The sequence below is a fragment of the Strix uralensis genome, chromosome 7 (assembly GCF_047716275.1).
Source record: "Strix uralensis isolate ZFMK-TIS-50842 chromosome 7, bStrUra1, whole genome shotgun sequence".
NCBI classification, from domain to species: Eukaryota; Metazoa; Chordata; class Aves; order Strigiformes; family Strigidae; genus Strix; species Strix uralensis.
In genome coordinates this window covers 32,432,512-32,452,842 of record NC_133978.1, presented here as the reverse complement: position 1 = coordinate 32,452,842, position 20,331 = coordinate 32,432,512, and the positions used below count along the sequence as shown (strand labels likewise).

Below are 20,331 nucleotides of genomic sequence, written 5' to 3'. Positions count from 1 at the left end.
AAAAAGTAGAGACCCACTCCCACCAAGCATACAGCAGTATTCATCTCAAGCTCTCCCTAGTAGGAAAGATTACAAGGATTAAGTTTCAAGCTTGTGCAACTGTCTTTAGACAAAAACAACAATATGCAATAAACTACTACTCCCCAGATGATTTTTGAAAAAAACCAAACCACGCTAATGACAATTAAGACTGAAATAAAAGAAAAGCCCAAAAAGTAACAACGCAGGACAAAGAGGCCCCCTTGAAAGATGCATTAGCATGGAAGCCATCAAATCAGGGGGTGGTGGCTTTCCATGTGAGGAGACATTCTCTGGGGCCACTTCTTGCCTTCCTCTTCACAAAGGAGTTCATTCCTTTAACTGATGATTACATATTCTCAGGGTTTGGATCAACGAAAGCAGAGTACAGTGGGCTTCAAACTAAAGTCACTCTCAGAACTCAATAGTTTAGAGAGGAGGGCCAGGTTCAATAGTCCTCCCAACCAATCCCTATTATCCAGGTCAGCCACAACAATATTTTCCTATGAAACATGTATTTAATTGGGTCAGTGGAGCAAGAGGACAAAACAGAAAGTCTACTGTAAGCTAGTCTCTACATTTATAAAACAGAGCTTTTCTCTGGTAGCTTGTGCACCTGCTCCTCTGATTCAGAGAAAAAGCATTTGGACACAAGCTTTTCCACTGATTTTAATGAATAGAATTCTAAGCACACAAAAATCACTGTTTCAAACAGAGCATGACAGCATCTTTGTAGCACTGCCTTTTCTTTGGGTTCATTCAACATTCCCTACCCCACCTACGTGGTGTCTGTTTACAGTGTGCATCTCTGAGATGAGGTCCCTATTTCCTTGGTTGACTTGCTAAGCATCTGGAACACTGCTAAGATGGTTTATGTAGTTTATTATAAAAGAATTCTACAATATGCTTAACATCACATATGTGTATCATATAATTCCAAATACTCCATCTTACTCCAAAGTGGACACTGGGAATTTACTAAGAAACAACTACTTGTGAGCAATTCCTGTTTGAAGAATTATAAATGGCTCATCTCATTTGATCAGCTAGATTCCTCAAAGAGGAATCATCTGACGGAACTGGCATGCGGGAGCTTAATTCTCACACTGCTTGCTGGTAGAGCTTTAATAAATCATCAATAATTCAAAGATGACCATTCAAATATGACCACCCAAGTGCACCTGCGCACTCTATAAAGAACACTCTTCATGAAGAGCATGCTCTACAGCGTTGTTACCAGATACCACATTCAAACTTCATTTTACCCTGGCTTTCAACATGTGCCTGCTACACAAACTGTCTAGCAAACCTTCTTCTAACTTTACAGCTAAGAGCAGCATCACGCCACAGGATGTTTCAACGAAATGCAATTGAAATCCACATTTTAATTTTCTCCTTAATCAGAAGTTGAACAGGAAAATATCAGAATTTCAAAAGCTCACTAGTATGTTTTTGGTCATCAAGTTACTACACATGAGATAGAATTTTTATGCATTCCTAGATTATTTTCATGGCTTTATCCATCCATGTTCTATAACAAACAAACAAACTTTTTATTTCCCCAGAGGCAAAAGGTGATGATGCTAAAGCTGATTTTGGCCAGGGGAAGTAAGTGACTGCCTACCTTTACCTTTGAGTCTACACATTTCTCCTTCACACCTTCTTTGAACAAGGAAACAGTAGCACTGTGATAGTAAGTCATAAAATGTTGCATTTGTAGGGATATATTTCTTCTTTGAGGAACCTAAAGTACTTAACAAATGTTTGTAAAGTACTGATTGTTTGCAGGTTGACAGCAGCCAGCAACAATACATCTCAGTCTACAGCAAGCAACAAAATTTCTGACAAGAGCAGTAAGGAGAGATTGATAAGGAACAAGCAGTTGCCTGGGCTAGCACATCAAGTTTAACATTACTGTTCTTCTATATATATACTTAATCATTATATCTCCAGGGATGCATTAATTCTATTTGTCGAACCAACCGCAAAAATCTTTTCCGTCTACAACACACCAAAAATGTCACCCAAGGAAAGATGAGCCTGTCACCTGTAGCCATCAAAATTATTATCTGAAGAAGGCAACAAAAAATTGATACCTCCTCTTTCTCATATCTACATTCAGTAGTTAAGGAGATCAGGTACATACTTGGTAACGGACTGTTATGGGAAATCAAATACTCCACATCCCTCTAGTCTAAATTCTTCCCATGCTTCTCTTTCACCCCTTTTAAATCCATTTAAGCCATGACTCCGAATCAGGACAGGCACTTCTACCAGTTAGTCCATCATTCACAAACTCTCATCAGGTTGTCATGTGAGGACCATGCACAGATTAATTAAGGGCATTCGCTCTCTGAATGCTTTGCTGAGATATGGAACATTATTCTCATTTTAGAGATGCACAGAAACAGATGTGTCCACAGTTACCCAAGATATACTCAGGACAAAGCTAGGATTCAAATATTAGTATTTAAGTTTCTGATTGTTTTTCCTGGGTTGGGGTGGGGAAAAAACTCTCAGCACCTTTGTAAGATTAGAAGTTAGTTACACAGTATCTCAAAACCAGAAGGCAATACATAATGAAGCATATGGAAACATGCCAATGCTTAACATTCAACTTACATGAAATACAGATATGAAAAGACTATAGAAGGGACACTTATAACTGAGTCTCATTTTGGTTTATTTAAAATATTTTAACCATGGAAATATTGTATATTTTGAAAGTATATATAGTGGCTCATAAAATGAGATGTTTTCTTCCCTTTGTTCATACACTTGAAAATACTTTATCTCTAAAATTCGTGCCAGCATAAAAATGCCCTAGTAAAAAAAAAAAATCATCTTCTTTCCTCCCACCCTAAGATTAAAAAAATAAAATAATATAATTAGTTTGCCTTTGAAATAGATTTAAAGACTTAGGAAGCTATGGCCTCACATTTGTAACACTAAATGGACAGTGAACACACTTCTTTTTAGTACACAAGACTTTGTTACTGAGTATATATTCAGTGCTTCTGAGTATAGCTGCATTATGTAGGAACAGAACACAAAATGAAAGTCTCCTATGTACTAATATTTTACTGCTAGCTTTTTTAATACAAGTGCATACAACAAGATATGACCAAGATCTCATCCTGACAGACACTCTGCTGCTTGAAAAGATGATCTCAAACTGAGCTGAAGAACTTGCATTCACAGAACTCCGCCTTTATTAGCAGACCCATCCATGCTGAGCAGCTGTGTGTTGTTAAGCTCACGACTACTCCTCCAGCCTTGCTGGCCTGCAAACTCCCTCTTAGCCATAACACTTCCACAAGTCCTTTCCCTTCACTGTCTACTGGCATGCCAGTCAGGCCTTCACCTGGTCATAAACCCAATTCTATTTCCTCATAAAACATAATGAAAGATGAGACTGAATCCTCCAATAAATATCTTAAATTCTAGGCATCTTAAGCACAAGCTGTGAAGTAAAACACTAAAATGAATATTATTGTTTTAATAAAGGATTGCATGATCTTCCATCTCCTTAAAAATGTGCTAGCAAACAAGATTTTACTTATCAATGAATTTTTAATGTATTTTGGTGGTTATTTTTTGGCGCTCACCAAGGATACTTTGGGGAAATTGAAATATCGAGCAATTTTCTTTGTTTCTAGCACAAATACACCCATTCACCTCTACCCCTTGAATAAGAATGGGTTTTGCTGTTGCTCTTTGTTTTATTCTGCTTAAGCATTCTGAAAATGAAATAAAATAAAATCAACCATGAGAGAAAGCAAATTCTTGTCTCCAAAGTTTTGAAGTCACCGAATCTTTTCATATTTAATAATTCAGACTCACTCTGCTAATTTTTGTCCAGGAAAATAAGATGGTCTTTATATTCCAAAGATGTCTTCACAAAAGTCTGCAGTACTGGATTTTCTGATGCCGAGTGATTATGAAACCCCCTTTTGTTCTCATAACTTCATGATTTATATCTGTAACTCTTTCTTGTTTGTGAAGATAAGACCAGCCTTGTCTCTCTAAATGCCATTTCAAAGGAAGATTCACAGTTGTTTGAATTTTGATCTGTGTGGCAAGTAGCTTGACCACCTGCGCTGGGTTCGAGCAGTTACTGAGCTTGCTTTGTACCATCTTATGAACACAGCAAGCCTTTTAAACCAGAACAAGCTGATGTGTGAATACACCAATTTACAATGTAAATACGGGGTCCAACAATATGGACATCTTTAATGACCAAATGTGTAAAGTGCATATATTGTTTACTGATTATATCATTAAATAAAACAGATGGCTCATATTCTCCATCCACCTACAGTGGATTAAAACACAATGGTGTAATAGTCTGGTAAACTGGTAATGTGAAACATTGCTTTGTACTGGTGTAGAGGTATAAATAGCTGTTCACAAATGAGGTACAAAGCCCCACTGCCACTAAGAGTAATTAGCTTAAGGCTGTACTGAAAGAATGCTAACTTCACAATCAACACGTGTGTGCCATTCACACTAAAAACTGCATTTGAAAAAATATAGCGGTGACAGAAAGCAGCAAGGAAGTTTCTTGGCATGGTTAAAGTAGACCATATGCTTCCCAACAACTAGGCAAGACCGGGCACACTTAGAACCATGTTTCTCAAACAATTCCCTATTTAAATGCATTATTTGCAGCCACGATAAGCATGCGAGAGAAACATACAGTGGGGTTTTTTTTGCTTGCATAAGCATTTTTATCAGGGGGAAGACAGGGAGTTGGTGCAAAAATAATTTTAAGATGTAATTTTTATTCAAGAAGAAAAATTATCCGTTAGTGTTGTAATCTTAAACTATCAGTAGATCTACTAAATAAGACAAGATGAAGACTTTGCTCTAACTTGCAAATGTTACAAAAGCCTTCTGGGTTACAGCTTAGTTAATATAGCAAAGTCCAAGCTAAACAAATGCTCTTGGGTAATAAATGCTACATAGTGAGATCCTGCAAGCTAAGCCATGTTAACACTCATGATAAAACATTAATATTTGCAGAAGACATACAGGTCAGTGAAAAACTCTCTGCTATGTTTTTAAACAGGAGAGCGTTAATACCACTTATAATTCTAATATATTGTAGCTCCTGACTATTCAAATTCATTGACTAATTTTTCAATTCTTCAAAAAATCTCACTTAAAAAACTGATTTTAAAATCTGAGTAATAATCCTGATTCTAAGACTGAAGAAGCATTAGCACTGAAGATTTATCAGTTTGTCTGAAGCAAGCAGGTTATAAGAGTCTCTCCCTTGTTTATATTATTCTAGATATTTCTGAAACAATTTCAATGATTTTCAATGAATTACTTTAGAGCTACACAAATATTGTAGAGAACATAGATCTCAGTGTTTATGGTAAAATTTATTTTCTCTGTCTTTCCCATTTTGCTCAGTTTCCACACTGACTTTTCTTTGCCTTCTTGATTAGGTTCAAATCTTCCATATTAGCTAAAGAGCCAGCCAAAATTAGCAAATTTTCATCCTTCCTATCACCAAGTAGACTAAACAATCTCTTATTGTGAGACCACACTTTCTCATTCATGACTTTGTTATTCTTCAGACAGATGCTCAGCAGGTTAGCAATGTGTGAACATTTTTTCTGCAGAGTTTTAAAGGTCCAATACCACATAATTACATTCTACCCAAGGATATAAATTTTCCTTCAGTTTTGGTCTTGTCCCACAGCAGCACTAATTTATCTGCAACAAACCCTTAAGTGATCCTGGTTTTCCTTTGCTGTTGAGCACAGTCATTATCTGCAGCCTTCTTTGTAAAACTACAACACCCCAGTCAACACCACCCCTCCCACTTCCAACTTTGCTCAAACCAGAAGAGATCCTCATTCAATATTACGGCTACAGATGAGCAAACTACTCACATGAGTATGACTTGCAAATTCAGGTCCTGTATTTTGTGATGAACTTGAGTGACTTGAACAAAAACCGTATTCAGCAAATCCCAAGTTTTCCTTTGTTCCAGTTGTTGGTCACTTAATCTCTTCTGTCTCTTAAGCACAGCCAAAACTGACCTGCTACTATGAGCTAGATTGAAAACAATCTAATCTAAAAGATTAGCTAATAAGGACAAGATTCTGATATCACAGCAGTTTTAAATCAGTTTGATGACTTCATTGTTTTCTTAAAGATAAAGTCCTTGGTGTGTGATCAGCATCATGCTGGAAAGCTGAATTAATTTTGCTTTTATTAAAAGCCAACAATTTCAATCAAATGTGGCAAGAAAAGTGCCAAATGCTACTGGAAATCATACTCAGAACACACAAAAGAGTTTCTTTACCTGATAAAGATTAACAAAGCTCCTGCAGAAACCTGACAGAAGAACAGGCAAAACCATTCCTGTTCCCACAACTTGTTTCCAAATACTAGATCTGTCTAAAATGCTGGTGTGTCTATGAGCAAGGGTGGTAGAAATAAGTGAAAAATTCTGATGTTTGTTTGACAAACTTACTGCTTATTTCTTAAAACATTTAGAAGTGCCACAAAAAAAGTTAAAGATCTGTATTTTGTTGAACTTGTTTGAGTTTCAAATGTTACTTTTAGTCAGCTTATTATACAGTCTAGTTTTAGTCCAGATATACAACCTCATGCGAACGATTTCATTTTGGTGTCACTATTTGCAAAGCTCAGTGACACCGATGCATGAAGCTACTGTTCGGAGAGTCTGAGCTTCCAGGATTTGAACACTATTAGAACACTATCCAAGTCTTTCATTTTTACATTCCTGAATCCCATCAAAAGGCTTGGCTTGATGAAAACTGGAAACTATAATTTAATTTTGTACACTATTGTTTATGTTCTCTAATTCTTGAAGAGTTCCACAGAAATTTTTTTCCACAGAAGAAGTCATGGGCCATGACAGAGCACAGAAATCTCCTCAAATGCACCAGCACATAAAAGCTCTCTGTCTACTGAGGAAGAAAGATTTGGGCTAAACATTAGGGAAAACTTGGAACAGTTTAATTGAAGAGATGGGGAATGTTCATCAGTGCAGAGCAAGCCAGACAACTATCTGCCAGGACTGAAACTGGGACAGTCAATCCTGCCTTACACAAAGGGATGAACTTTTCTGAGATCACTTCTAAGTTGATTCTATTTCTTTTGGTAAATATGTGGATTAAAATGAAATGACCCATGTAGAAAGGTATCATGCAGACCTGTGATCAGAAAGTGTTATATTTAGGAATTTATGGCTTAAGCACTCCGTAGAAAATGGAATGTGTAAAATTTGGCATATATTGTTCTGTGACAGTTATAGTGTGAGTAGTGTCAGTGTCAAGAACAACATTATCCTTGATTTACTAGATGATGACTGGGCCTTAAGGAGTTTGACTTCATTGATTTTTGAAGAGTTGTCTCAAATTATTTCAGCAATTACCAATGTCAGCTTTTCCTAACAGGTTCACTACTTCACCCTGCTTCACATAAACAATCTCACGACATACAAAATATTTTCACTACCTTCACTATTCCTGAATATCATGTCAGAGAGAACTCATTCAACTGGAAACTACTTGTAACTACTGCAAGAAAGGACTGCACTGATTATGCTGATATAAGACATGCCTTCTCATGAAAGCATGTCATGGGACATCTATTGTGGTTCAGACATGACAACGCTGACTGTGAAATGCCTTTTGTTTCACTCATGACACTGTGAACCTTTTCAGGATCTAGCAGCTTAATGGTAGTCAACATATCTCAATACAGAGAACAATCACAGAGGGTTACATGATATTTAACCTATTACAATGCTTTACATTCTTGGTATATGCTCTCTAGGACTAGCTTGGATAATTATCCTTTGGGATCCTCCTTTCCCGCAGAAACACAACTGTGCTTTAGATGATGTTCTTTCCAGCTGTTCAGCTGGACACAAGTAGATAGTAGGGGGGTAAATGAGATAGTAATTCCAGATGATAGAAAAGAGGGAACGGAGAGGACAGAACAAAGCCCATTGTACATTTAAAAAAGGAATGAAAAAAGAGAATTAGAAATATTGTCTGAAGAATGCTGAGAGCCCTGCTCATAATGGCTGCAGTGTAGGCAGCTTGACACATGGATAAAGCTTTCCAACAATCTGAAAATTAAAACAATGCTACAGTATAACTGCTTCTATCTCAATGAATGAAGGACATACCCTTCTAAGACTGCCTAGGTGCAAGGAGATTAAACCACTGACTTAAGTTGTTAAAATGTGAAAATCAGTCATGATGCTCCTTTTTTTCCCCAGGTTTGAAGTAAACCTAAATCTCTACCACTTAGGCTGTTGGAGCTGAAGGTCTGCAAAGGCTAAGGTGGCATTAAACTAACCATAAATACATGATTGTAATGTTGAAATCGGTCCCATTCTGTGAGGCATTCAGTACCTTCAGTATACGGCTTGGAATTCTCCATGTACACTACATAGTTGTAGCCTTGGTGGTTATACAGGATCTCAAAAGACTTCTGTACCTTCTACCATGCATGAACTGAAAATTATTTCTAACACTGAAATTGAGTAAGATGTTTCAAAAGCATTTTGGAAACAACATACAGAACACTGTACAAGAAAGATGAGAAAAGTTTATAAAATGGCTCTTAACTGATTATTAAAAATAAGAAATGTACCTTACATACATCAGATTATGTCATACCTAAATTAAGAACAAGGAACCCACGGTGTCCCATACTATTTTAAAATTCTTGCTGTTCAGACGTAGAGGTACATTTCCTGTTTTTTTGTTGAACTCCTAATGATGAAGAATACTTATCCTTGGGAATTTTGCTGACACCACATTTACATTTTCCAGATGTTTTGTGCATCACTTTAACAAAGAAACAAGGTTTCTTTTTAAAATCAGAGACAAAGTGAGGAATGGCCAGTTACTAATTAATGCCAAGGTTTAATCTGGTATAACAAGCCGTATTTTCCTTATCCCAAGACTATCTTGTGATTAACAGCACCACAAAGCTTATCAGTTTCCTTTGAAAAGATTCAACACTTCGTAATTGATAAAGATAGGTTGCACATTAAAACACAAACATGTACAACAATATAAGAATCAAGTAACTATATTAACTGCTAAAAGTCAAGAAATTTAAAAAAACATACGTTCTTACACTGACAGTAACAAGCAGTAACATACCCCACATGCATTTTACGGTTTCCATTTAACAACAGAAATATTAAGGACAGGGTTTGCTCTGTAATCGGCCTTGAGCAAGGAGCACAATAAAAGCTGTGTTGCCCCAAGAGATGACCTGGAATCATTCTGCTACTCACTCCCCACTTATTCAGCTTCCCTCAAGATAAGGGAATTGTTCCTCTGGTTTAAGTTAACCATATGCTTAAACATGTTCCTGAATCAAGGTCTAAATTACTGAAGTAAACAGCTGCAGCTGTACATATTCAACAGGGAGCAGACATGTTGATAAAGAAGTTACCGTTTCAATCATTTTTCAGTGTAGAAGTAAAAATAGAAATATATGTACCAAAAAGTTGCTGAAACAATTTCTACTCAACCTTTTTTTGGCTTGAGACCAAATATGTAAAGTTCCTGCTGGAAAGAGGAATTTCTCTATTAGCATGAAAACAAGGCAAATCTAACTGTATGTTAAACTTCACTCAGTATCTGCAATACGAAGATCTTCCTCCAGAAAACTGCACTCAACAGTCATGGCCTAGTATGACTGATACCAAGATAGGCTTTAGCTCAGAAAAAACTCTTTTTTGTTATGGACTTTGGGGATAAACAGAGATTATTATGGAAATGGGGGAAAAAGACAGTGATAACACTCACTGTTTGTTTTGGTTTGCCTCAACAGGGACATTACTGTCCCTGCCACTATTCTGCACATGGAAATGTGGGCTTCGTAGTCAAGATAGAAAGAAGAACAGACATAATTAACTTTTCAGATCCCTAGGAGTGTGAGAAAGCAAATAGAAGTTCTTGTGCATCCACTGATGAATGGCCACCCGACCAGGTCAATGGGTGGAGGCAGAGCACCCCACACCCTGTTTAAAGAATTGCCCTGCACTGAATGTCATCTCAGCCTAATGACCACAGGGGCCTCTTCAGAACTGCTGAGGTTGTTTGAGAACTGCTAGGAGTCACTGCAATTCAGGCCCAAACTCTGATGGGCAATTCTAAAACACTTATGTTTTAAATCACTTCTGCTTAGGCCCAGAGGCAATGGACACAAGTTGGATGACAGGAAATTTTAATTAGATACCTGGAAAAAATGCTTATTTCAACTGCTACTGGAACAGACTGCTTAGAGAGACATTAGCATCTCTAACCTTGGATGTGTTTGAAACTCAACTGTAGAAGTCTCTGCGCAACCTGCTCTAATTAGACTTGCTTTGAGCAGGAGGTTGGAACAGATGATCTCTAGAGGTCCCTTCCAACCTAGGCTGTCCTATGATTCAATGAAATGTTGAAAAATAACTGTAAGGTCTGGACTATCCTGGAGTTCAAAAGTACAAGGAAGTTAGACTAGAAGTAATACAGAAAGCAGGACTACTAGAATTTTCCTGGAAAGAAGAGTGAAAAAGCTTGAGTACAACTAGCATGGAGGGGGAAGCATTCCCTGTTTCTGACTGTAGTCACATTGGTCATGCAGCTGTTGGCAAGTCATATAACTCCTCACCTGAGAGCTGAACACGTATTGCTTCATTTCCATCAGCTGGATCTGGTGTGTTTGTCCAACTGGAAATCAGATTTTAAAAGTCTCTTTTATAAGAGCAGATGTGTTCATGAGCTTCTCAAAGCATCATTGATAATGACTAGGAAGATTGAAATCTGAAGATTAAAAGAGAATTTTTGGCATAAAAATTACCTGATGAACCAGACAAAATAAAATGTTTTTCTGGAAGGTAGTAGTTATTTTTTCTAAAATATTTTTCTGCAATTTGGAGGGGGGTAGATAGAATTTATTTGCTAATTGGATAAAGTTTCAAATCTACTGAAATTGTTATCTGGTTACTTTTAGGTTTATTTGTTTCCCGCTGGGTCGTGTGTGGCTTGGAGACTGTCCAAATTCTTTTCTTAAAAGCTTTTCTAGGCTACTGGCTTAGGATATGGGCAAAAGACTGAAGATCTTTCAGAACATATTCTTTTCTGCTTCTTTCTAACACACTGTGCACTCCCCAGTTCACACTGGAGTAGAGGCCAAGGGATAGATGTCTGAGATGGCAATATCACAGATGACTGCAGAAGATGCCATTTCCTTATGTCAAAACCTATTATTCGAAAATTCTGTAACCGAAACTACCCTAAGCTTCTGTTATAGTCTCACAGTTTCAAAGAGGAGTCATAAAATGTCAGGATGTCCTGAGCTATAGATACACGTAAAAGGTGATGATTAATGTTTTGACATTATCAACATGCCAATACTATCCTAATAATTCAATGCTGTTAGTGGAATATACTAGTTTAGTGGAATCTCAGTAGGTTTATTTACAGAAAAAAAAATATTATGAATGTATAGGTCATTTCAAAGTGAGAATATTTAAAACATTTCTTACAAAAATTTCCTTACCCAAATACCCAGAGATAACAAATTCCAATACATAAGGCTGGCTACTTTAAGTTGCTAGAGCAGCAAACTGGGATAGGAAGACCTGTCCCTATTATGCCACTGATTTCCTTAGTGAGCTATGGCAACCTACAAAACCTGTCCCTACTTTTATTTCCAATCTCCAGAACATTTTATGTACAGGGAATTTAGGTCATACAAAGGAAGGAATTTAGCCCTCTAGCTATCTAAATATCTAATCTCTTAATATATTTGGCCAGATTCCGAACAGATGCTGCTTTACCTTTCCCAGACGGTAAAAATAGAAATAGTTAGGTATTAATTTGATGCACAGGGTGTTAGCCTGGCATATGACTTCAAGCATATCAGCAAATACATATTGTGGGAGCAGCAACTAGGTTGAACAATGTTCAGTTTAACATTACCTTTTCCGTATAATAATGATGTGAAGAATAGTCCTCCAGCATGTTTCTTTATTGGTTCCAGTAATTAAGTGAAACGTTGTGTGGTATGTACTGAAGTATGCAGAAATTAGGGCACAACTGCCAATCTGTGCTAATTATTTTTCTTACAGTTGTACTTATCTAATTTGTGCTGATTTCTTGGGGTCTGTATTTTATGATTATTCTTGTGACTAAACAACAATAGAATAATGCTGAGGCTGGGATAATGCTAGACCCTTCTACCCAACAGTCATAAAAAAATTAAATTCACCAGAGGTCTATCTATTACATGGCTTTAAATAACATCCTGAGAATCTTCTACTGCAAGTTGCATCTATGCTGAGGCATTTCTTTTGGCACATTTACCTGAACTGAGCTTAAATCCTAACCTGCCTTTCATACAGATGGGTGACTTGGCTCAACTTTTTTGTTAAAGGAAAAGGAAATCCAGTGCCTTTCTGCCATACAGAAACATGCCATCTTGGTGTCTGACTACATAATCCTTTTGTCTGAAAAGAAGAGCCCAAGTATATTTCAGAAAGATCGTATTTTTCATTTGGTTTATGGAACACTTATAAACTAGGACTCCTAACTGTGATTCCCAAACACAAAACAAAGTCAAAGGTTACAGCATATGTTTTTGTTTCAGCTTCTCCAAATTACTTGCAAATGTATTCAAACACAATATGAGGAGATACTTTATTTTATTGAAAATAACAGACTACAGGGTGCTGCAAAAAAGGCTGAGGTACCTCAAGCATAAACATGGAAAGAATACATTGGTTTAGAAACCCATAAATCCTTATTTGAATCTGCCAACCTGAAAGCCAAGTAAAGCCCGAAAAAACTATTTTTCCTAAATGCTATGTCTGATTAAGCCATACTATTAAATGACAGCTGAACTTTAACATTAATATGATATTATTTAAATAACTGCATGATTTTTTTTTACACTAAAATGATGAATGATTTTTGGACAGCTCAATTGACATAAAGCAAGAAACCCCTTTAATGAGATTTGACAAAATGGAGACATATGCAGAATATTCGTTACAGCTCATGTCGCAGAGACCTTCCTGGGGAGTCTTGGGTTTGGTTGTGTCTTTTCTTTCGTTCATTTTTTTTATAGTTTATTTTGATTGTCTACAGGCACTGAACCATCCCTTTCAATTGCCACTTCCTTTCTCCATGGATTTTGAATTTAGCTTGTGTCATTTACATATTATTCTTAATCAGAGAATTTTATATGTTACAGTTTGGAGTTGGAATTGTAAGAAATCTGTGGAATGAAGGCATGAGGTTCAGTCATTTTAACCTTTGTCAACTGGATATACAAGGAACTAAGAAGGATATTTTTCTGAGGAGACTAAAGAACAACTTATTAAATTCTGGTTTTGATATTTTCCAAGCCAAGTGACAAATCAAAAACTCTGCTAAAACTTTCACTTTTTTTTTTTTTTTTTTTTTTAATAAGCAGATTGCATTAAGCAAATATGCAACATAAAAGCCCATGGCAAGGGTAATTTCATACTGAACGTTTCTGAGGATGCTCTAAACTCCTTTAGAACTGTATTTTCATAACACCCGACACCATCTACTAGAGGGACAGAAGCTGAATATATACAGAAATATGGACATCACAGAGAAGCTCAGGTGCTGTTTCACTGGGTAAAGACATATATACAAAGATGCCACTAATTCAGAAAATCTGTCTGTGAAGGTATCAATGTAAATTTAAAGTGGGTAATAATCACTGGATAACTTCCTGCAGTCCCACATAGATTTTTAGGATGTTGCAAATTCTTCTTTTCCATATCGCCTCACTTTAATCCACAGACAATTTCCATAACATTGAAAACATGGAAGAAACATGTTAAAACCACTGGGTTTGACAATGCGTCTGCCCCATCTATTCAGACAGAATTGATCATCTTAATCTTTTCTCTGTGCATAAATTTACACTGCCCCAAAACATTTACAAACTTTCTCACATAAAATCTAACAGGTGAAAAACCCTGAAAACTCAACCCCCCCGCCCCGAACACTCAAGAATAAGGAACACAGGCAATCATCATTAAAAAGCTTAATTTTGGAACACACACAAAAAAACCCCCAAACAACAAAGAAACAAAGATGAGAAATGATTGAGCAAGAGGTAATTCCTCAGGTTACAGAAAACTCCATAGCTGTGATAAAGTCTTCTATCTAACTATGCCTGCTTCACTGCCAGCATTCATTTGAAGACATTCTACATAACAGCCTGTGTAAAAAAAGCCAGGTATGTCAGCAAAATGCTGAGGTTGAATTAAAACTAAAAATAAAGGCATGGAGGGAGAGAGGAAAAAAAGAAAGAGCAGAAGTGTCCCTACCTTGGCCTTACCTTCGCAACATTCCCGTCAAAATCCTGGAACTCTTCCCCAGGTTTGCATCTGTTTCTCTAAGCTGAGAAGAAAAGAGTCCCATTAAAGGCAAAAGGCACATATACTCCATTCTGTACAAAGGACAGATATTTCTACTGTCATTTGAGTCAATCAACTTCAGGTTTAGCCCACAACAAACTCACATGTAAGAAAGCCACCAAAGCGCTGAAATTTAAAAATGTTTTGTCTGGTTTTCACTTACGTAAAGATGAAACCCATGGAAGATAAGACACTGAGGCAACAAAGATGAACTGGGATAAAGAGCAAAAGCTTTACAAATAAAGGGTTGCAGGTAGAAGCTACATAAATTGGTATCCATAATTCCCATTGATGTGTGAATGTTTATTGTTTATGTATGTAAGTCAGAGCATCAAGGATGAAGAGACAGCCATGTGCTGTGTTCCTAATGCTTTATGAAATGAAAACCAAATATATCTTTCTTCACTGTTTTCCAAAGACATTAATTTAAAGAAAAAGCTGTAATACAACACAGTGTTCCTTTACTGATTTTGTGTAAAAGAACATGCCTATACTGTCCCTTAAATGCAAAACTTGTACTGACCTTACAGCAGCCACCACTGGGATGGATGTCGAAATACTTCCTGAACAGTATAGAGTATGTACATAAGGCACAGCTATACAATATATACTTTTGCATGTAAGGATCACTCACTCACTGAAAGTAACATTTACAACTAAACTTGATTAGCTGACTTGTTCTACAGCTCTCTCAAAATCTTGCTAAATAGGTAAAAGCAGAATTGAATAAAAAATTAAATTGGGGAGATAAAAAGTTATGAAACAAATGAACTTCATATTAAAAAAGAGGAATTACTTCTATTGTTCTTTAAAAGGGATTAAAACTTTCCTTCTATTTTTGTGTTTATTAGTTTCCTACAAAAAGATGTCTAGAAATGAAGAAGTGTATAGGAAGAATAGTTACAATTTTATTGCCTCTTTTGCTACTGATAGCTGAAGGAGAGATATCTTTGGACTTTTTAGAGATCTTGGAGACAGTGGGACATCAAAATCTACTGTAAATTATAGTATCAGTTATGAAATAGCAGGGACCACTGTTTCTAACATGCCCCGAAACACAGCTGTGTGTACATACATAAAAACATTCTTCTCCTTATGAAAGATGAATATTTACCTCTTCATTATCAAATCAGATTGAAAGGATTACTTGACTCATTGACTTCTTACTAAAGAAACTTTGTTGTAGAAGACAAAATGTATCCTGTGTTATAAATCCATCAAAACAGTAACACTGCCAAGAAAAGTGGCAGTCTTCCAATAACAAATCACCTTCACCATAACAAACCACTATTACATCTTGAATATATGCATAGCAGCAATATTAAAACCAGTTTCTATTCTGGAACCCAATACTGTAAATATTTGCTACCAGATTTAATGTGTATTACTGAAATCAGCAGTTGCAATCAATGACACATAACCTTTTTGCATAAATTTCCTCCTTGTTTTTGTAAAAGGTATTAAGAAAATACCAAGTAGAAGCTGGGACTGGATAACACCAACCAAGACTTGCTCTTAGCAATATCATATTCAGTGGGAAGGCTTACACTGACTCTCAGATCTCTGTAATTATGTGCCATGATGGAACAAAGATGAGCTTTATATTCCAGGGAGGTCATTCCCTCATTTTTTCCTGATTCATCTAGACAATTCAAGCTCCAGAAAAGCAGTTTAGCCCAGTTTGACACAAGTAACAGAAGAAAAAACTTCACAATAATTTTTAAAAGGCTTATTAAAAAGCCAAGTTCTTACCTATGCTAGAAGGGAATCTGAAGTACAAATGTATGCTTTACATTGGTCTTTTATTATTCATAAAGATGCATTTAACACTTGGGGCTTCTCCTCCCTTTTCACAGAAAAGTAGCTCTCTTCTTTTTACCATTGTATGTTTGATCCTAACTTTCCTCTCTTGCTGCAGGATTCTACCTGACAGCTAGAATCAGTACTGATAGTTAGGAAGGGGAAGCTGAATCTTAGAGGTTTGACAAACTCCTCAAGCAAGACGATCTCATATATTTATGGTAATAAAAACCCCTACAAAATAAGTAAAAGAAATGTTAAAAAAGAAACAAACACATACACACATAGTTGGAAGTTCTCTAGCTACCTCCCAAGAGAACACTAAAAAACCACCTTTTCTTCCTGCATTGGCAGAAAAAACAACATAAAGAGTTTCAAACTGTAAGTTTGTTTTTATTTAAAACAGAAATATCTGATAGTGGTTCTTCCATCATTTCTTTACAAACACCAGTGCACTGCAGAGGCCAAAGAACTGGTGGCCTGAAAACCTGTTAAATGGCATATGATGGCACTTCCTTGTTTCACAGAACTGCTGTAACGAAAACATTTTGAAAGATGCTTTGATATTAGCAATGGCAAATCTACATGGTGTTTAAGAAAGCTTTTAAAAAATAATACTAAGAAGAATGAGAAAGGAAGGAAGGAAGATGAACAAGTTGCTGATGTTGATGTGTCTGCCTTAGACACATTTTAATTTGAGGTTTTCCTAAAAAATGTTGCATCATTTAGAGTCCTTTATACTCCAGTTAACCTATCTGACTCTTGTAGCAGAGCTTTATCCCTTTGGCTTTAAAAAAAAGTAGTTTAGAGAATTCCTCCTCACAACTGTCATTACAGATGTATCTTGTGCATGATCTGCATTTATTCAAAATGATACTATGTCTTGCATTTTTCTTCATTCAAATGTTTTAATCTACAGACAGGAAAACTCTTATATGTAAATTTAACCAAACTATAGAGACCCTAACTCATTTAAATTTTGCTTGTAAGAAAATCTTCCTAATTTTCAGAACATTGAACTGCTAAGAACTGACCATCATACTCAAGCTGACATTTGACTTTCAGAAGACAAGTTTGTTCGCTGGTTGATTAGATAATAACTCCGTGTATTCAGTGTAAAGCTATTATGCATTGACAGAGCACCCTTTGTCCTGGTCTTTAAAAAATCTCCACAAAAAGGAAAGCTTGCCAAGTTATCCAAGATCATCCCTGACAGTACATCTGAGTATACAGACAGCTGGGACAGATACACTCATGTGGCTCCCTGAATTCCCTAAACAAAATATTTTAAGTGGCATATGATAAAAACTTGGAATTTGAGATCTTCCATATACGAGAGGTCTTTCACTGAACTGTGATGGGATACACTTTCCTAGAATACCCTTATCAATTCTGCTCCTTGCAGCTTACAGGTTTTGCCATCAAAGAAATTTGCTCTTCAGGTGGAAAGCACAGAAAAGGAAAAATTATGCCATGAACCATGTGTTCAGAGTCATCAGAACTACACTCTCTTTTTCCCGAGGATTTTTAGGATCAACAGAAAGGGATATGTGCTATTGATCTCCATTGCCTAGTTTTACTTGTCCAGCTAGAAGCAGAAAAGCATCTCAGACTCAGCAGTCACTAGGGATGTGAGGAGTGGAGGTGAAATAAGACACAAAATTGCCCGAACAGCACTTGGTAAATGCTCAAAATCCTTAGTTACATTTAATGATTTAGTTATACTTAATGTTTTAAAGTAACTATGATCAGGACTTCAGAAAGCAACTGGCACAGCTGACAGAAAACGCTTCATTAAAGCCATCATATGAGGCTTTATCAATCAAAGCTATCCAGGTAAAGAAATTCCCTGGGACAGATAAAGGAGTTTCCTTAAGTGGCATTGGTCAGCTAGAGGCTTGTAGGAGGACATTGGCAAAATCGGACACTCAGGAAAGTATCTGATCAACGTATCATGGACAGAAAGTCACAGGTACAGTCACTCCTGGTTCTGTGAGCAGAAACCAGAACCAGAGAGGCAAATTTCTTAGACTGAAGTTCCGAGAAGTTGTATGTGTTGGATGGGATGGACTTCTAAGCGTCTTCATTAACTCTACAGAGTAGAGTTGATCCCTATGGAGGCAACATAAGTCAAAAATGACAGATATGTTATCTTGACTGCAGTGACAGAGCAGAAGTGTAAGAAACCACTACCTGTTCTTTCACACAGAATTGCCTAAGGAGGCAATTATCAGCATTTGCAGCTACAAAGAGTAAGGCTGAACAATCATTAGAATCTCCGTCATGATAGTCCAAGAAATCACTGCAATGGACACTATAACAAACCCTTCAAAGGACAGAAAGCTGACCTAACTGTGATGTTAGTGACAGGAAACTTGCTTCCAACAGCAGATTTGGTGACTTCAATGTGACTCCCTGTAGGACAGGCTTTGCAGGATTGGGCTCATACAAGACACTTTTCAAGTGCTTTGCTGCAGATGTTGATTATATCTCATGATAGCAACTGATTTATATAAAACTGATCAATATGCTGGATAATTTCTGCATGCACAGAGAACTTGCTCAAAGCAAATAAAATCCAAGACCAGGAAATACTTATTATCAAACTTACCCTTTCCCGAGCACGCTGGATCTTCTCTCTGTCATGGCTGAGGTTTTCCAGCATCTCCTGTCCAATCTGCTCTGCATTAAAAAATCAAAATGTAAATAATGAAAAATATAGCCTGTGACTGTAAGGCCTCAAATGCCAGGTTAGATTGTAACAATGGCACTTAATACATGTGATAGCCTAATCACTCCTGCAAAGAGGAAGACATCTTTATACTAAATTTTAAGTTTTTCAAACATAAAACTGAAGAAATAACAACCAAACCAGAGGCTGTCCCTGCTGCAATGTCTTGAGGTTGTCTAGGCCCTGGGAATTGATGCTGACCTTTGGTCTGTGAAACAAAGGCAATAAGACTTTCAGACTTGCTCTAAGTGCTGGGTGCTCATAATTCCCACACGCTCCTTAAACTTACTCCCTGTCTTAGAAAGGAAGTCAGGAAGCCTTTCCTAAAACACCAGCCACCTTATACCTCTAAAGACACTGAGAAGTCATATTAGAAGGAAACCACTCTCTTATCACTGATGCTTAAATAAAAGCTATTTCAGGCTAAGCTCAGTTACTGGTATCTGTTTTGCTCCATCATGGACTATTTCTGGCAAGCTTAGAGATATGCTGTAATGGATCTCCTGATGTTTTTAATAGCAGACACATACATGAATCTATTGTTATCACCATTTGTTTACGCAGGGGTTGTTTGCTTCCGCAGCTTATGCTGAACCAAAGGTTGCAAAATTATAGGGGAGAGGCCTCAAGATATGGTACAAAGACAACAAAAGGTGCCAAAATTTTACTCTTCAAACAGCTTTAGTCAAATGCTCCTCTAACACTGAAATATTAGCAGCAAGTACAGAGAAGAGATTTTAATCTTCAAAGCTCTATAGAAACATTAAGAAACCCTCCCTGTATTTCCCTGAAGGAGAAAAATAAGTTAAATCATTCCCATTTTACAGATGGGGAAACAGGTACAAGGAGCTGAAGCAGCTGTAGCTTGCCTCAGGACACACAGCACGTGTGAGACAAGCAGCATTTCTGTGCACATTCATTTAGATTATTGAGCTAGCTTGCTGGAGATACTCACTAAAACTGAGTAAAACTACAAAAACATGATTTACAAACAACAAAAATCATGCCTTGCTATTGTTCTGCTGAATGAGTGGGCTCTTACAATGTCATTATTTGAGCAGCCTCATGAAAATTAATAATTAAAAATTCACCAATATGTTAGTAGATCAAACATGAGTATTCTTATTTTTTTTTAAAATTGATACAGTCCATTTTCAGGAAACAATCCAAAGGAGAATCACCTCAAACTTTAAAACTTTGAGACAAACAATAATTTTTTCTAAATCCATTTAACACAAACTACACAATCTGCCAGATGAAGTCTAAGGAAATTAATTACATATATATTTCTCTACCTGTTGCCAAGTACAGTACAAGT

At 36.7% G+C, this 20,331-nt stretch overlaps 1 protein-coding gene across 5 annotated transcripts in view; it reads right to left on the bottom strand.

The window, feature by feature from the left end:
* The window catches only part of VTI1A (vesicle transport through interaction with t-SNAREs 1A), a 277,532-nt gene that overhangs the window by 88,060 nt on the left and 169,141 nt on the right, over window positions 1-20,331 (bottom strand). For 3 of the 5 annotated variants that reach the window (XM_074875293.1, XM_074875294.1, XM_074875295.1), the window contains 2 exons: window positions 18,894-18,964; window positions 14,404-14,465 (listed from right to left, as the gene is read on the bottom strand). In XM_074875293.1, coding sequence (XP_074731394.1) covers window positions 14,404-14,465; window positions 18,894-18,964 — 133 coding nt within the window. Of the gene's footprint in view, window positions 1-14,392; window positions 14,466-18,893; window positions 18,965-20,331 lie in introns of all 5 variants that reach the window. The other 2 variants (XM_074875296.1, XM_074875297.1) reach the window with 1 other exon arrangement.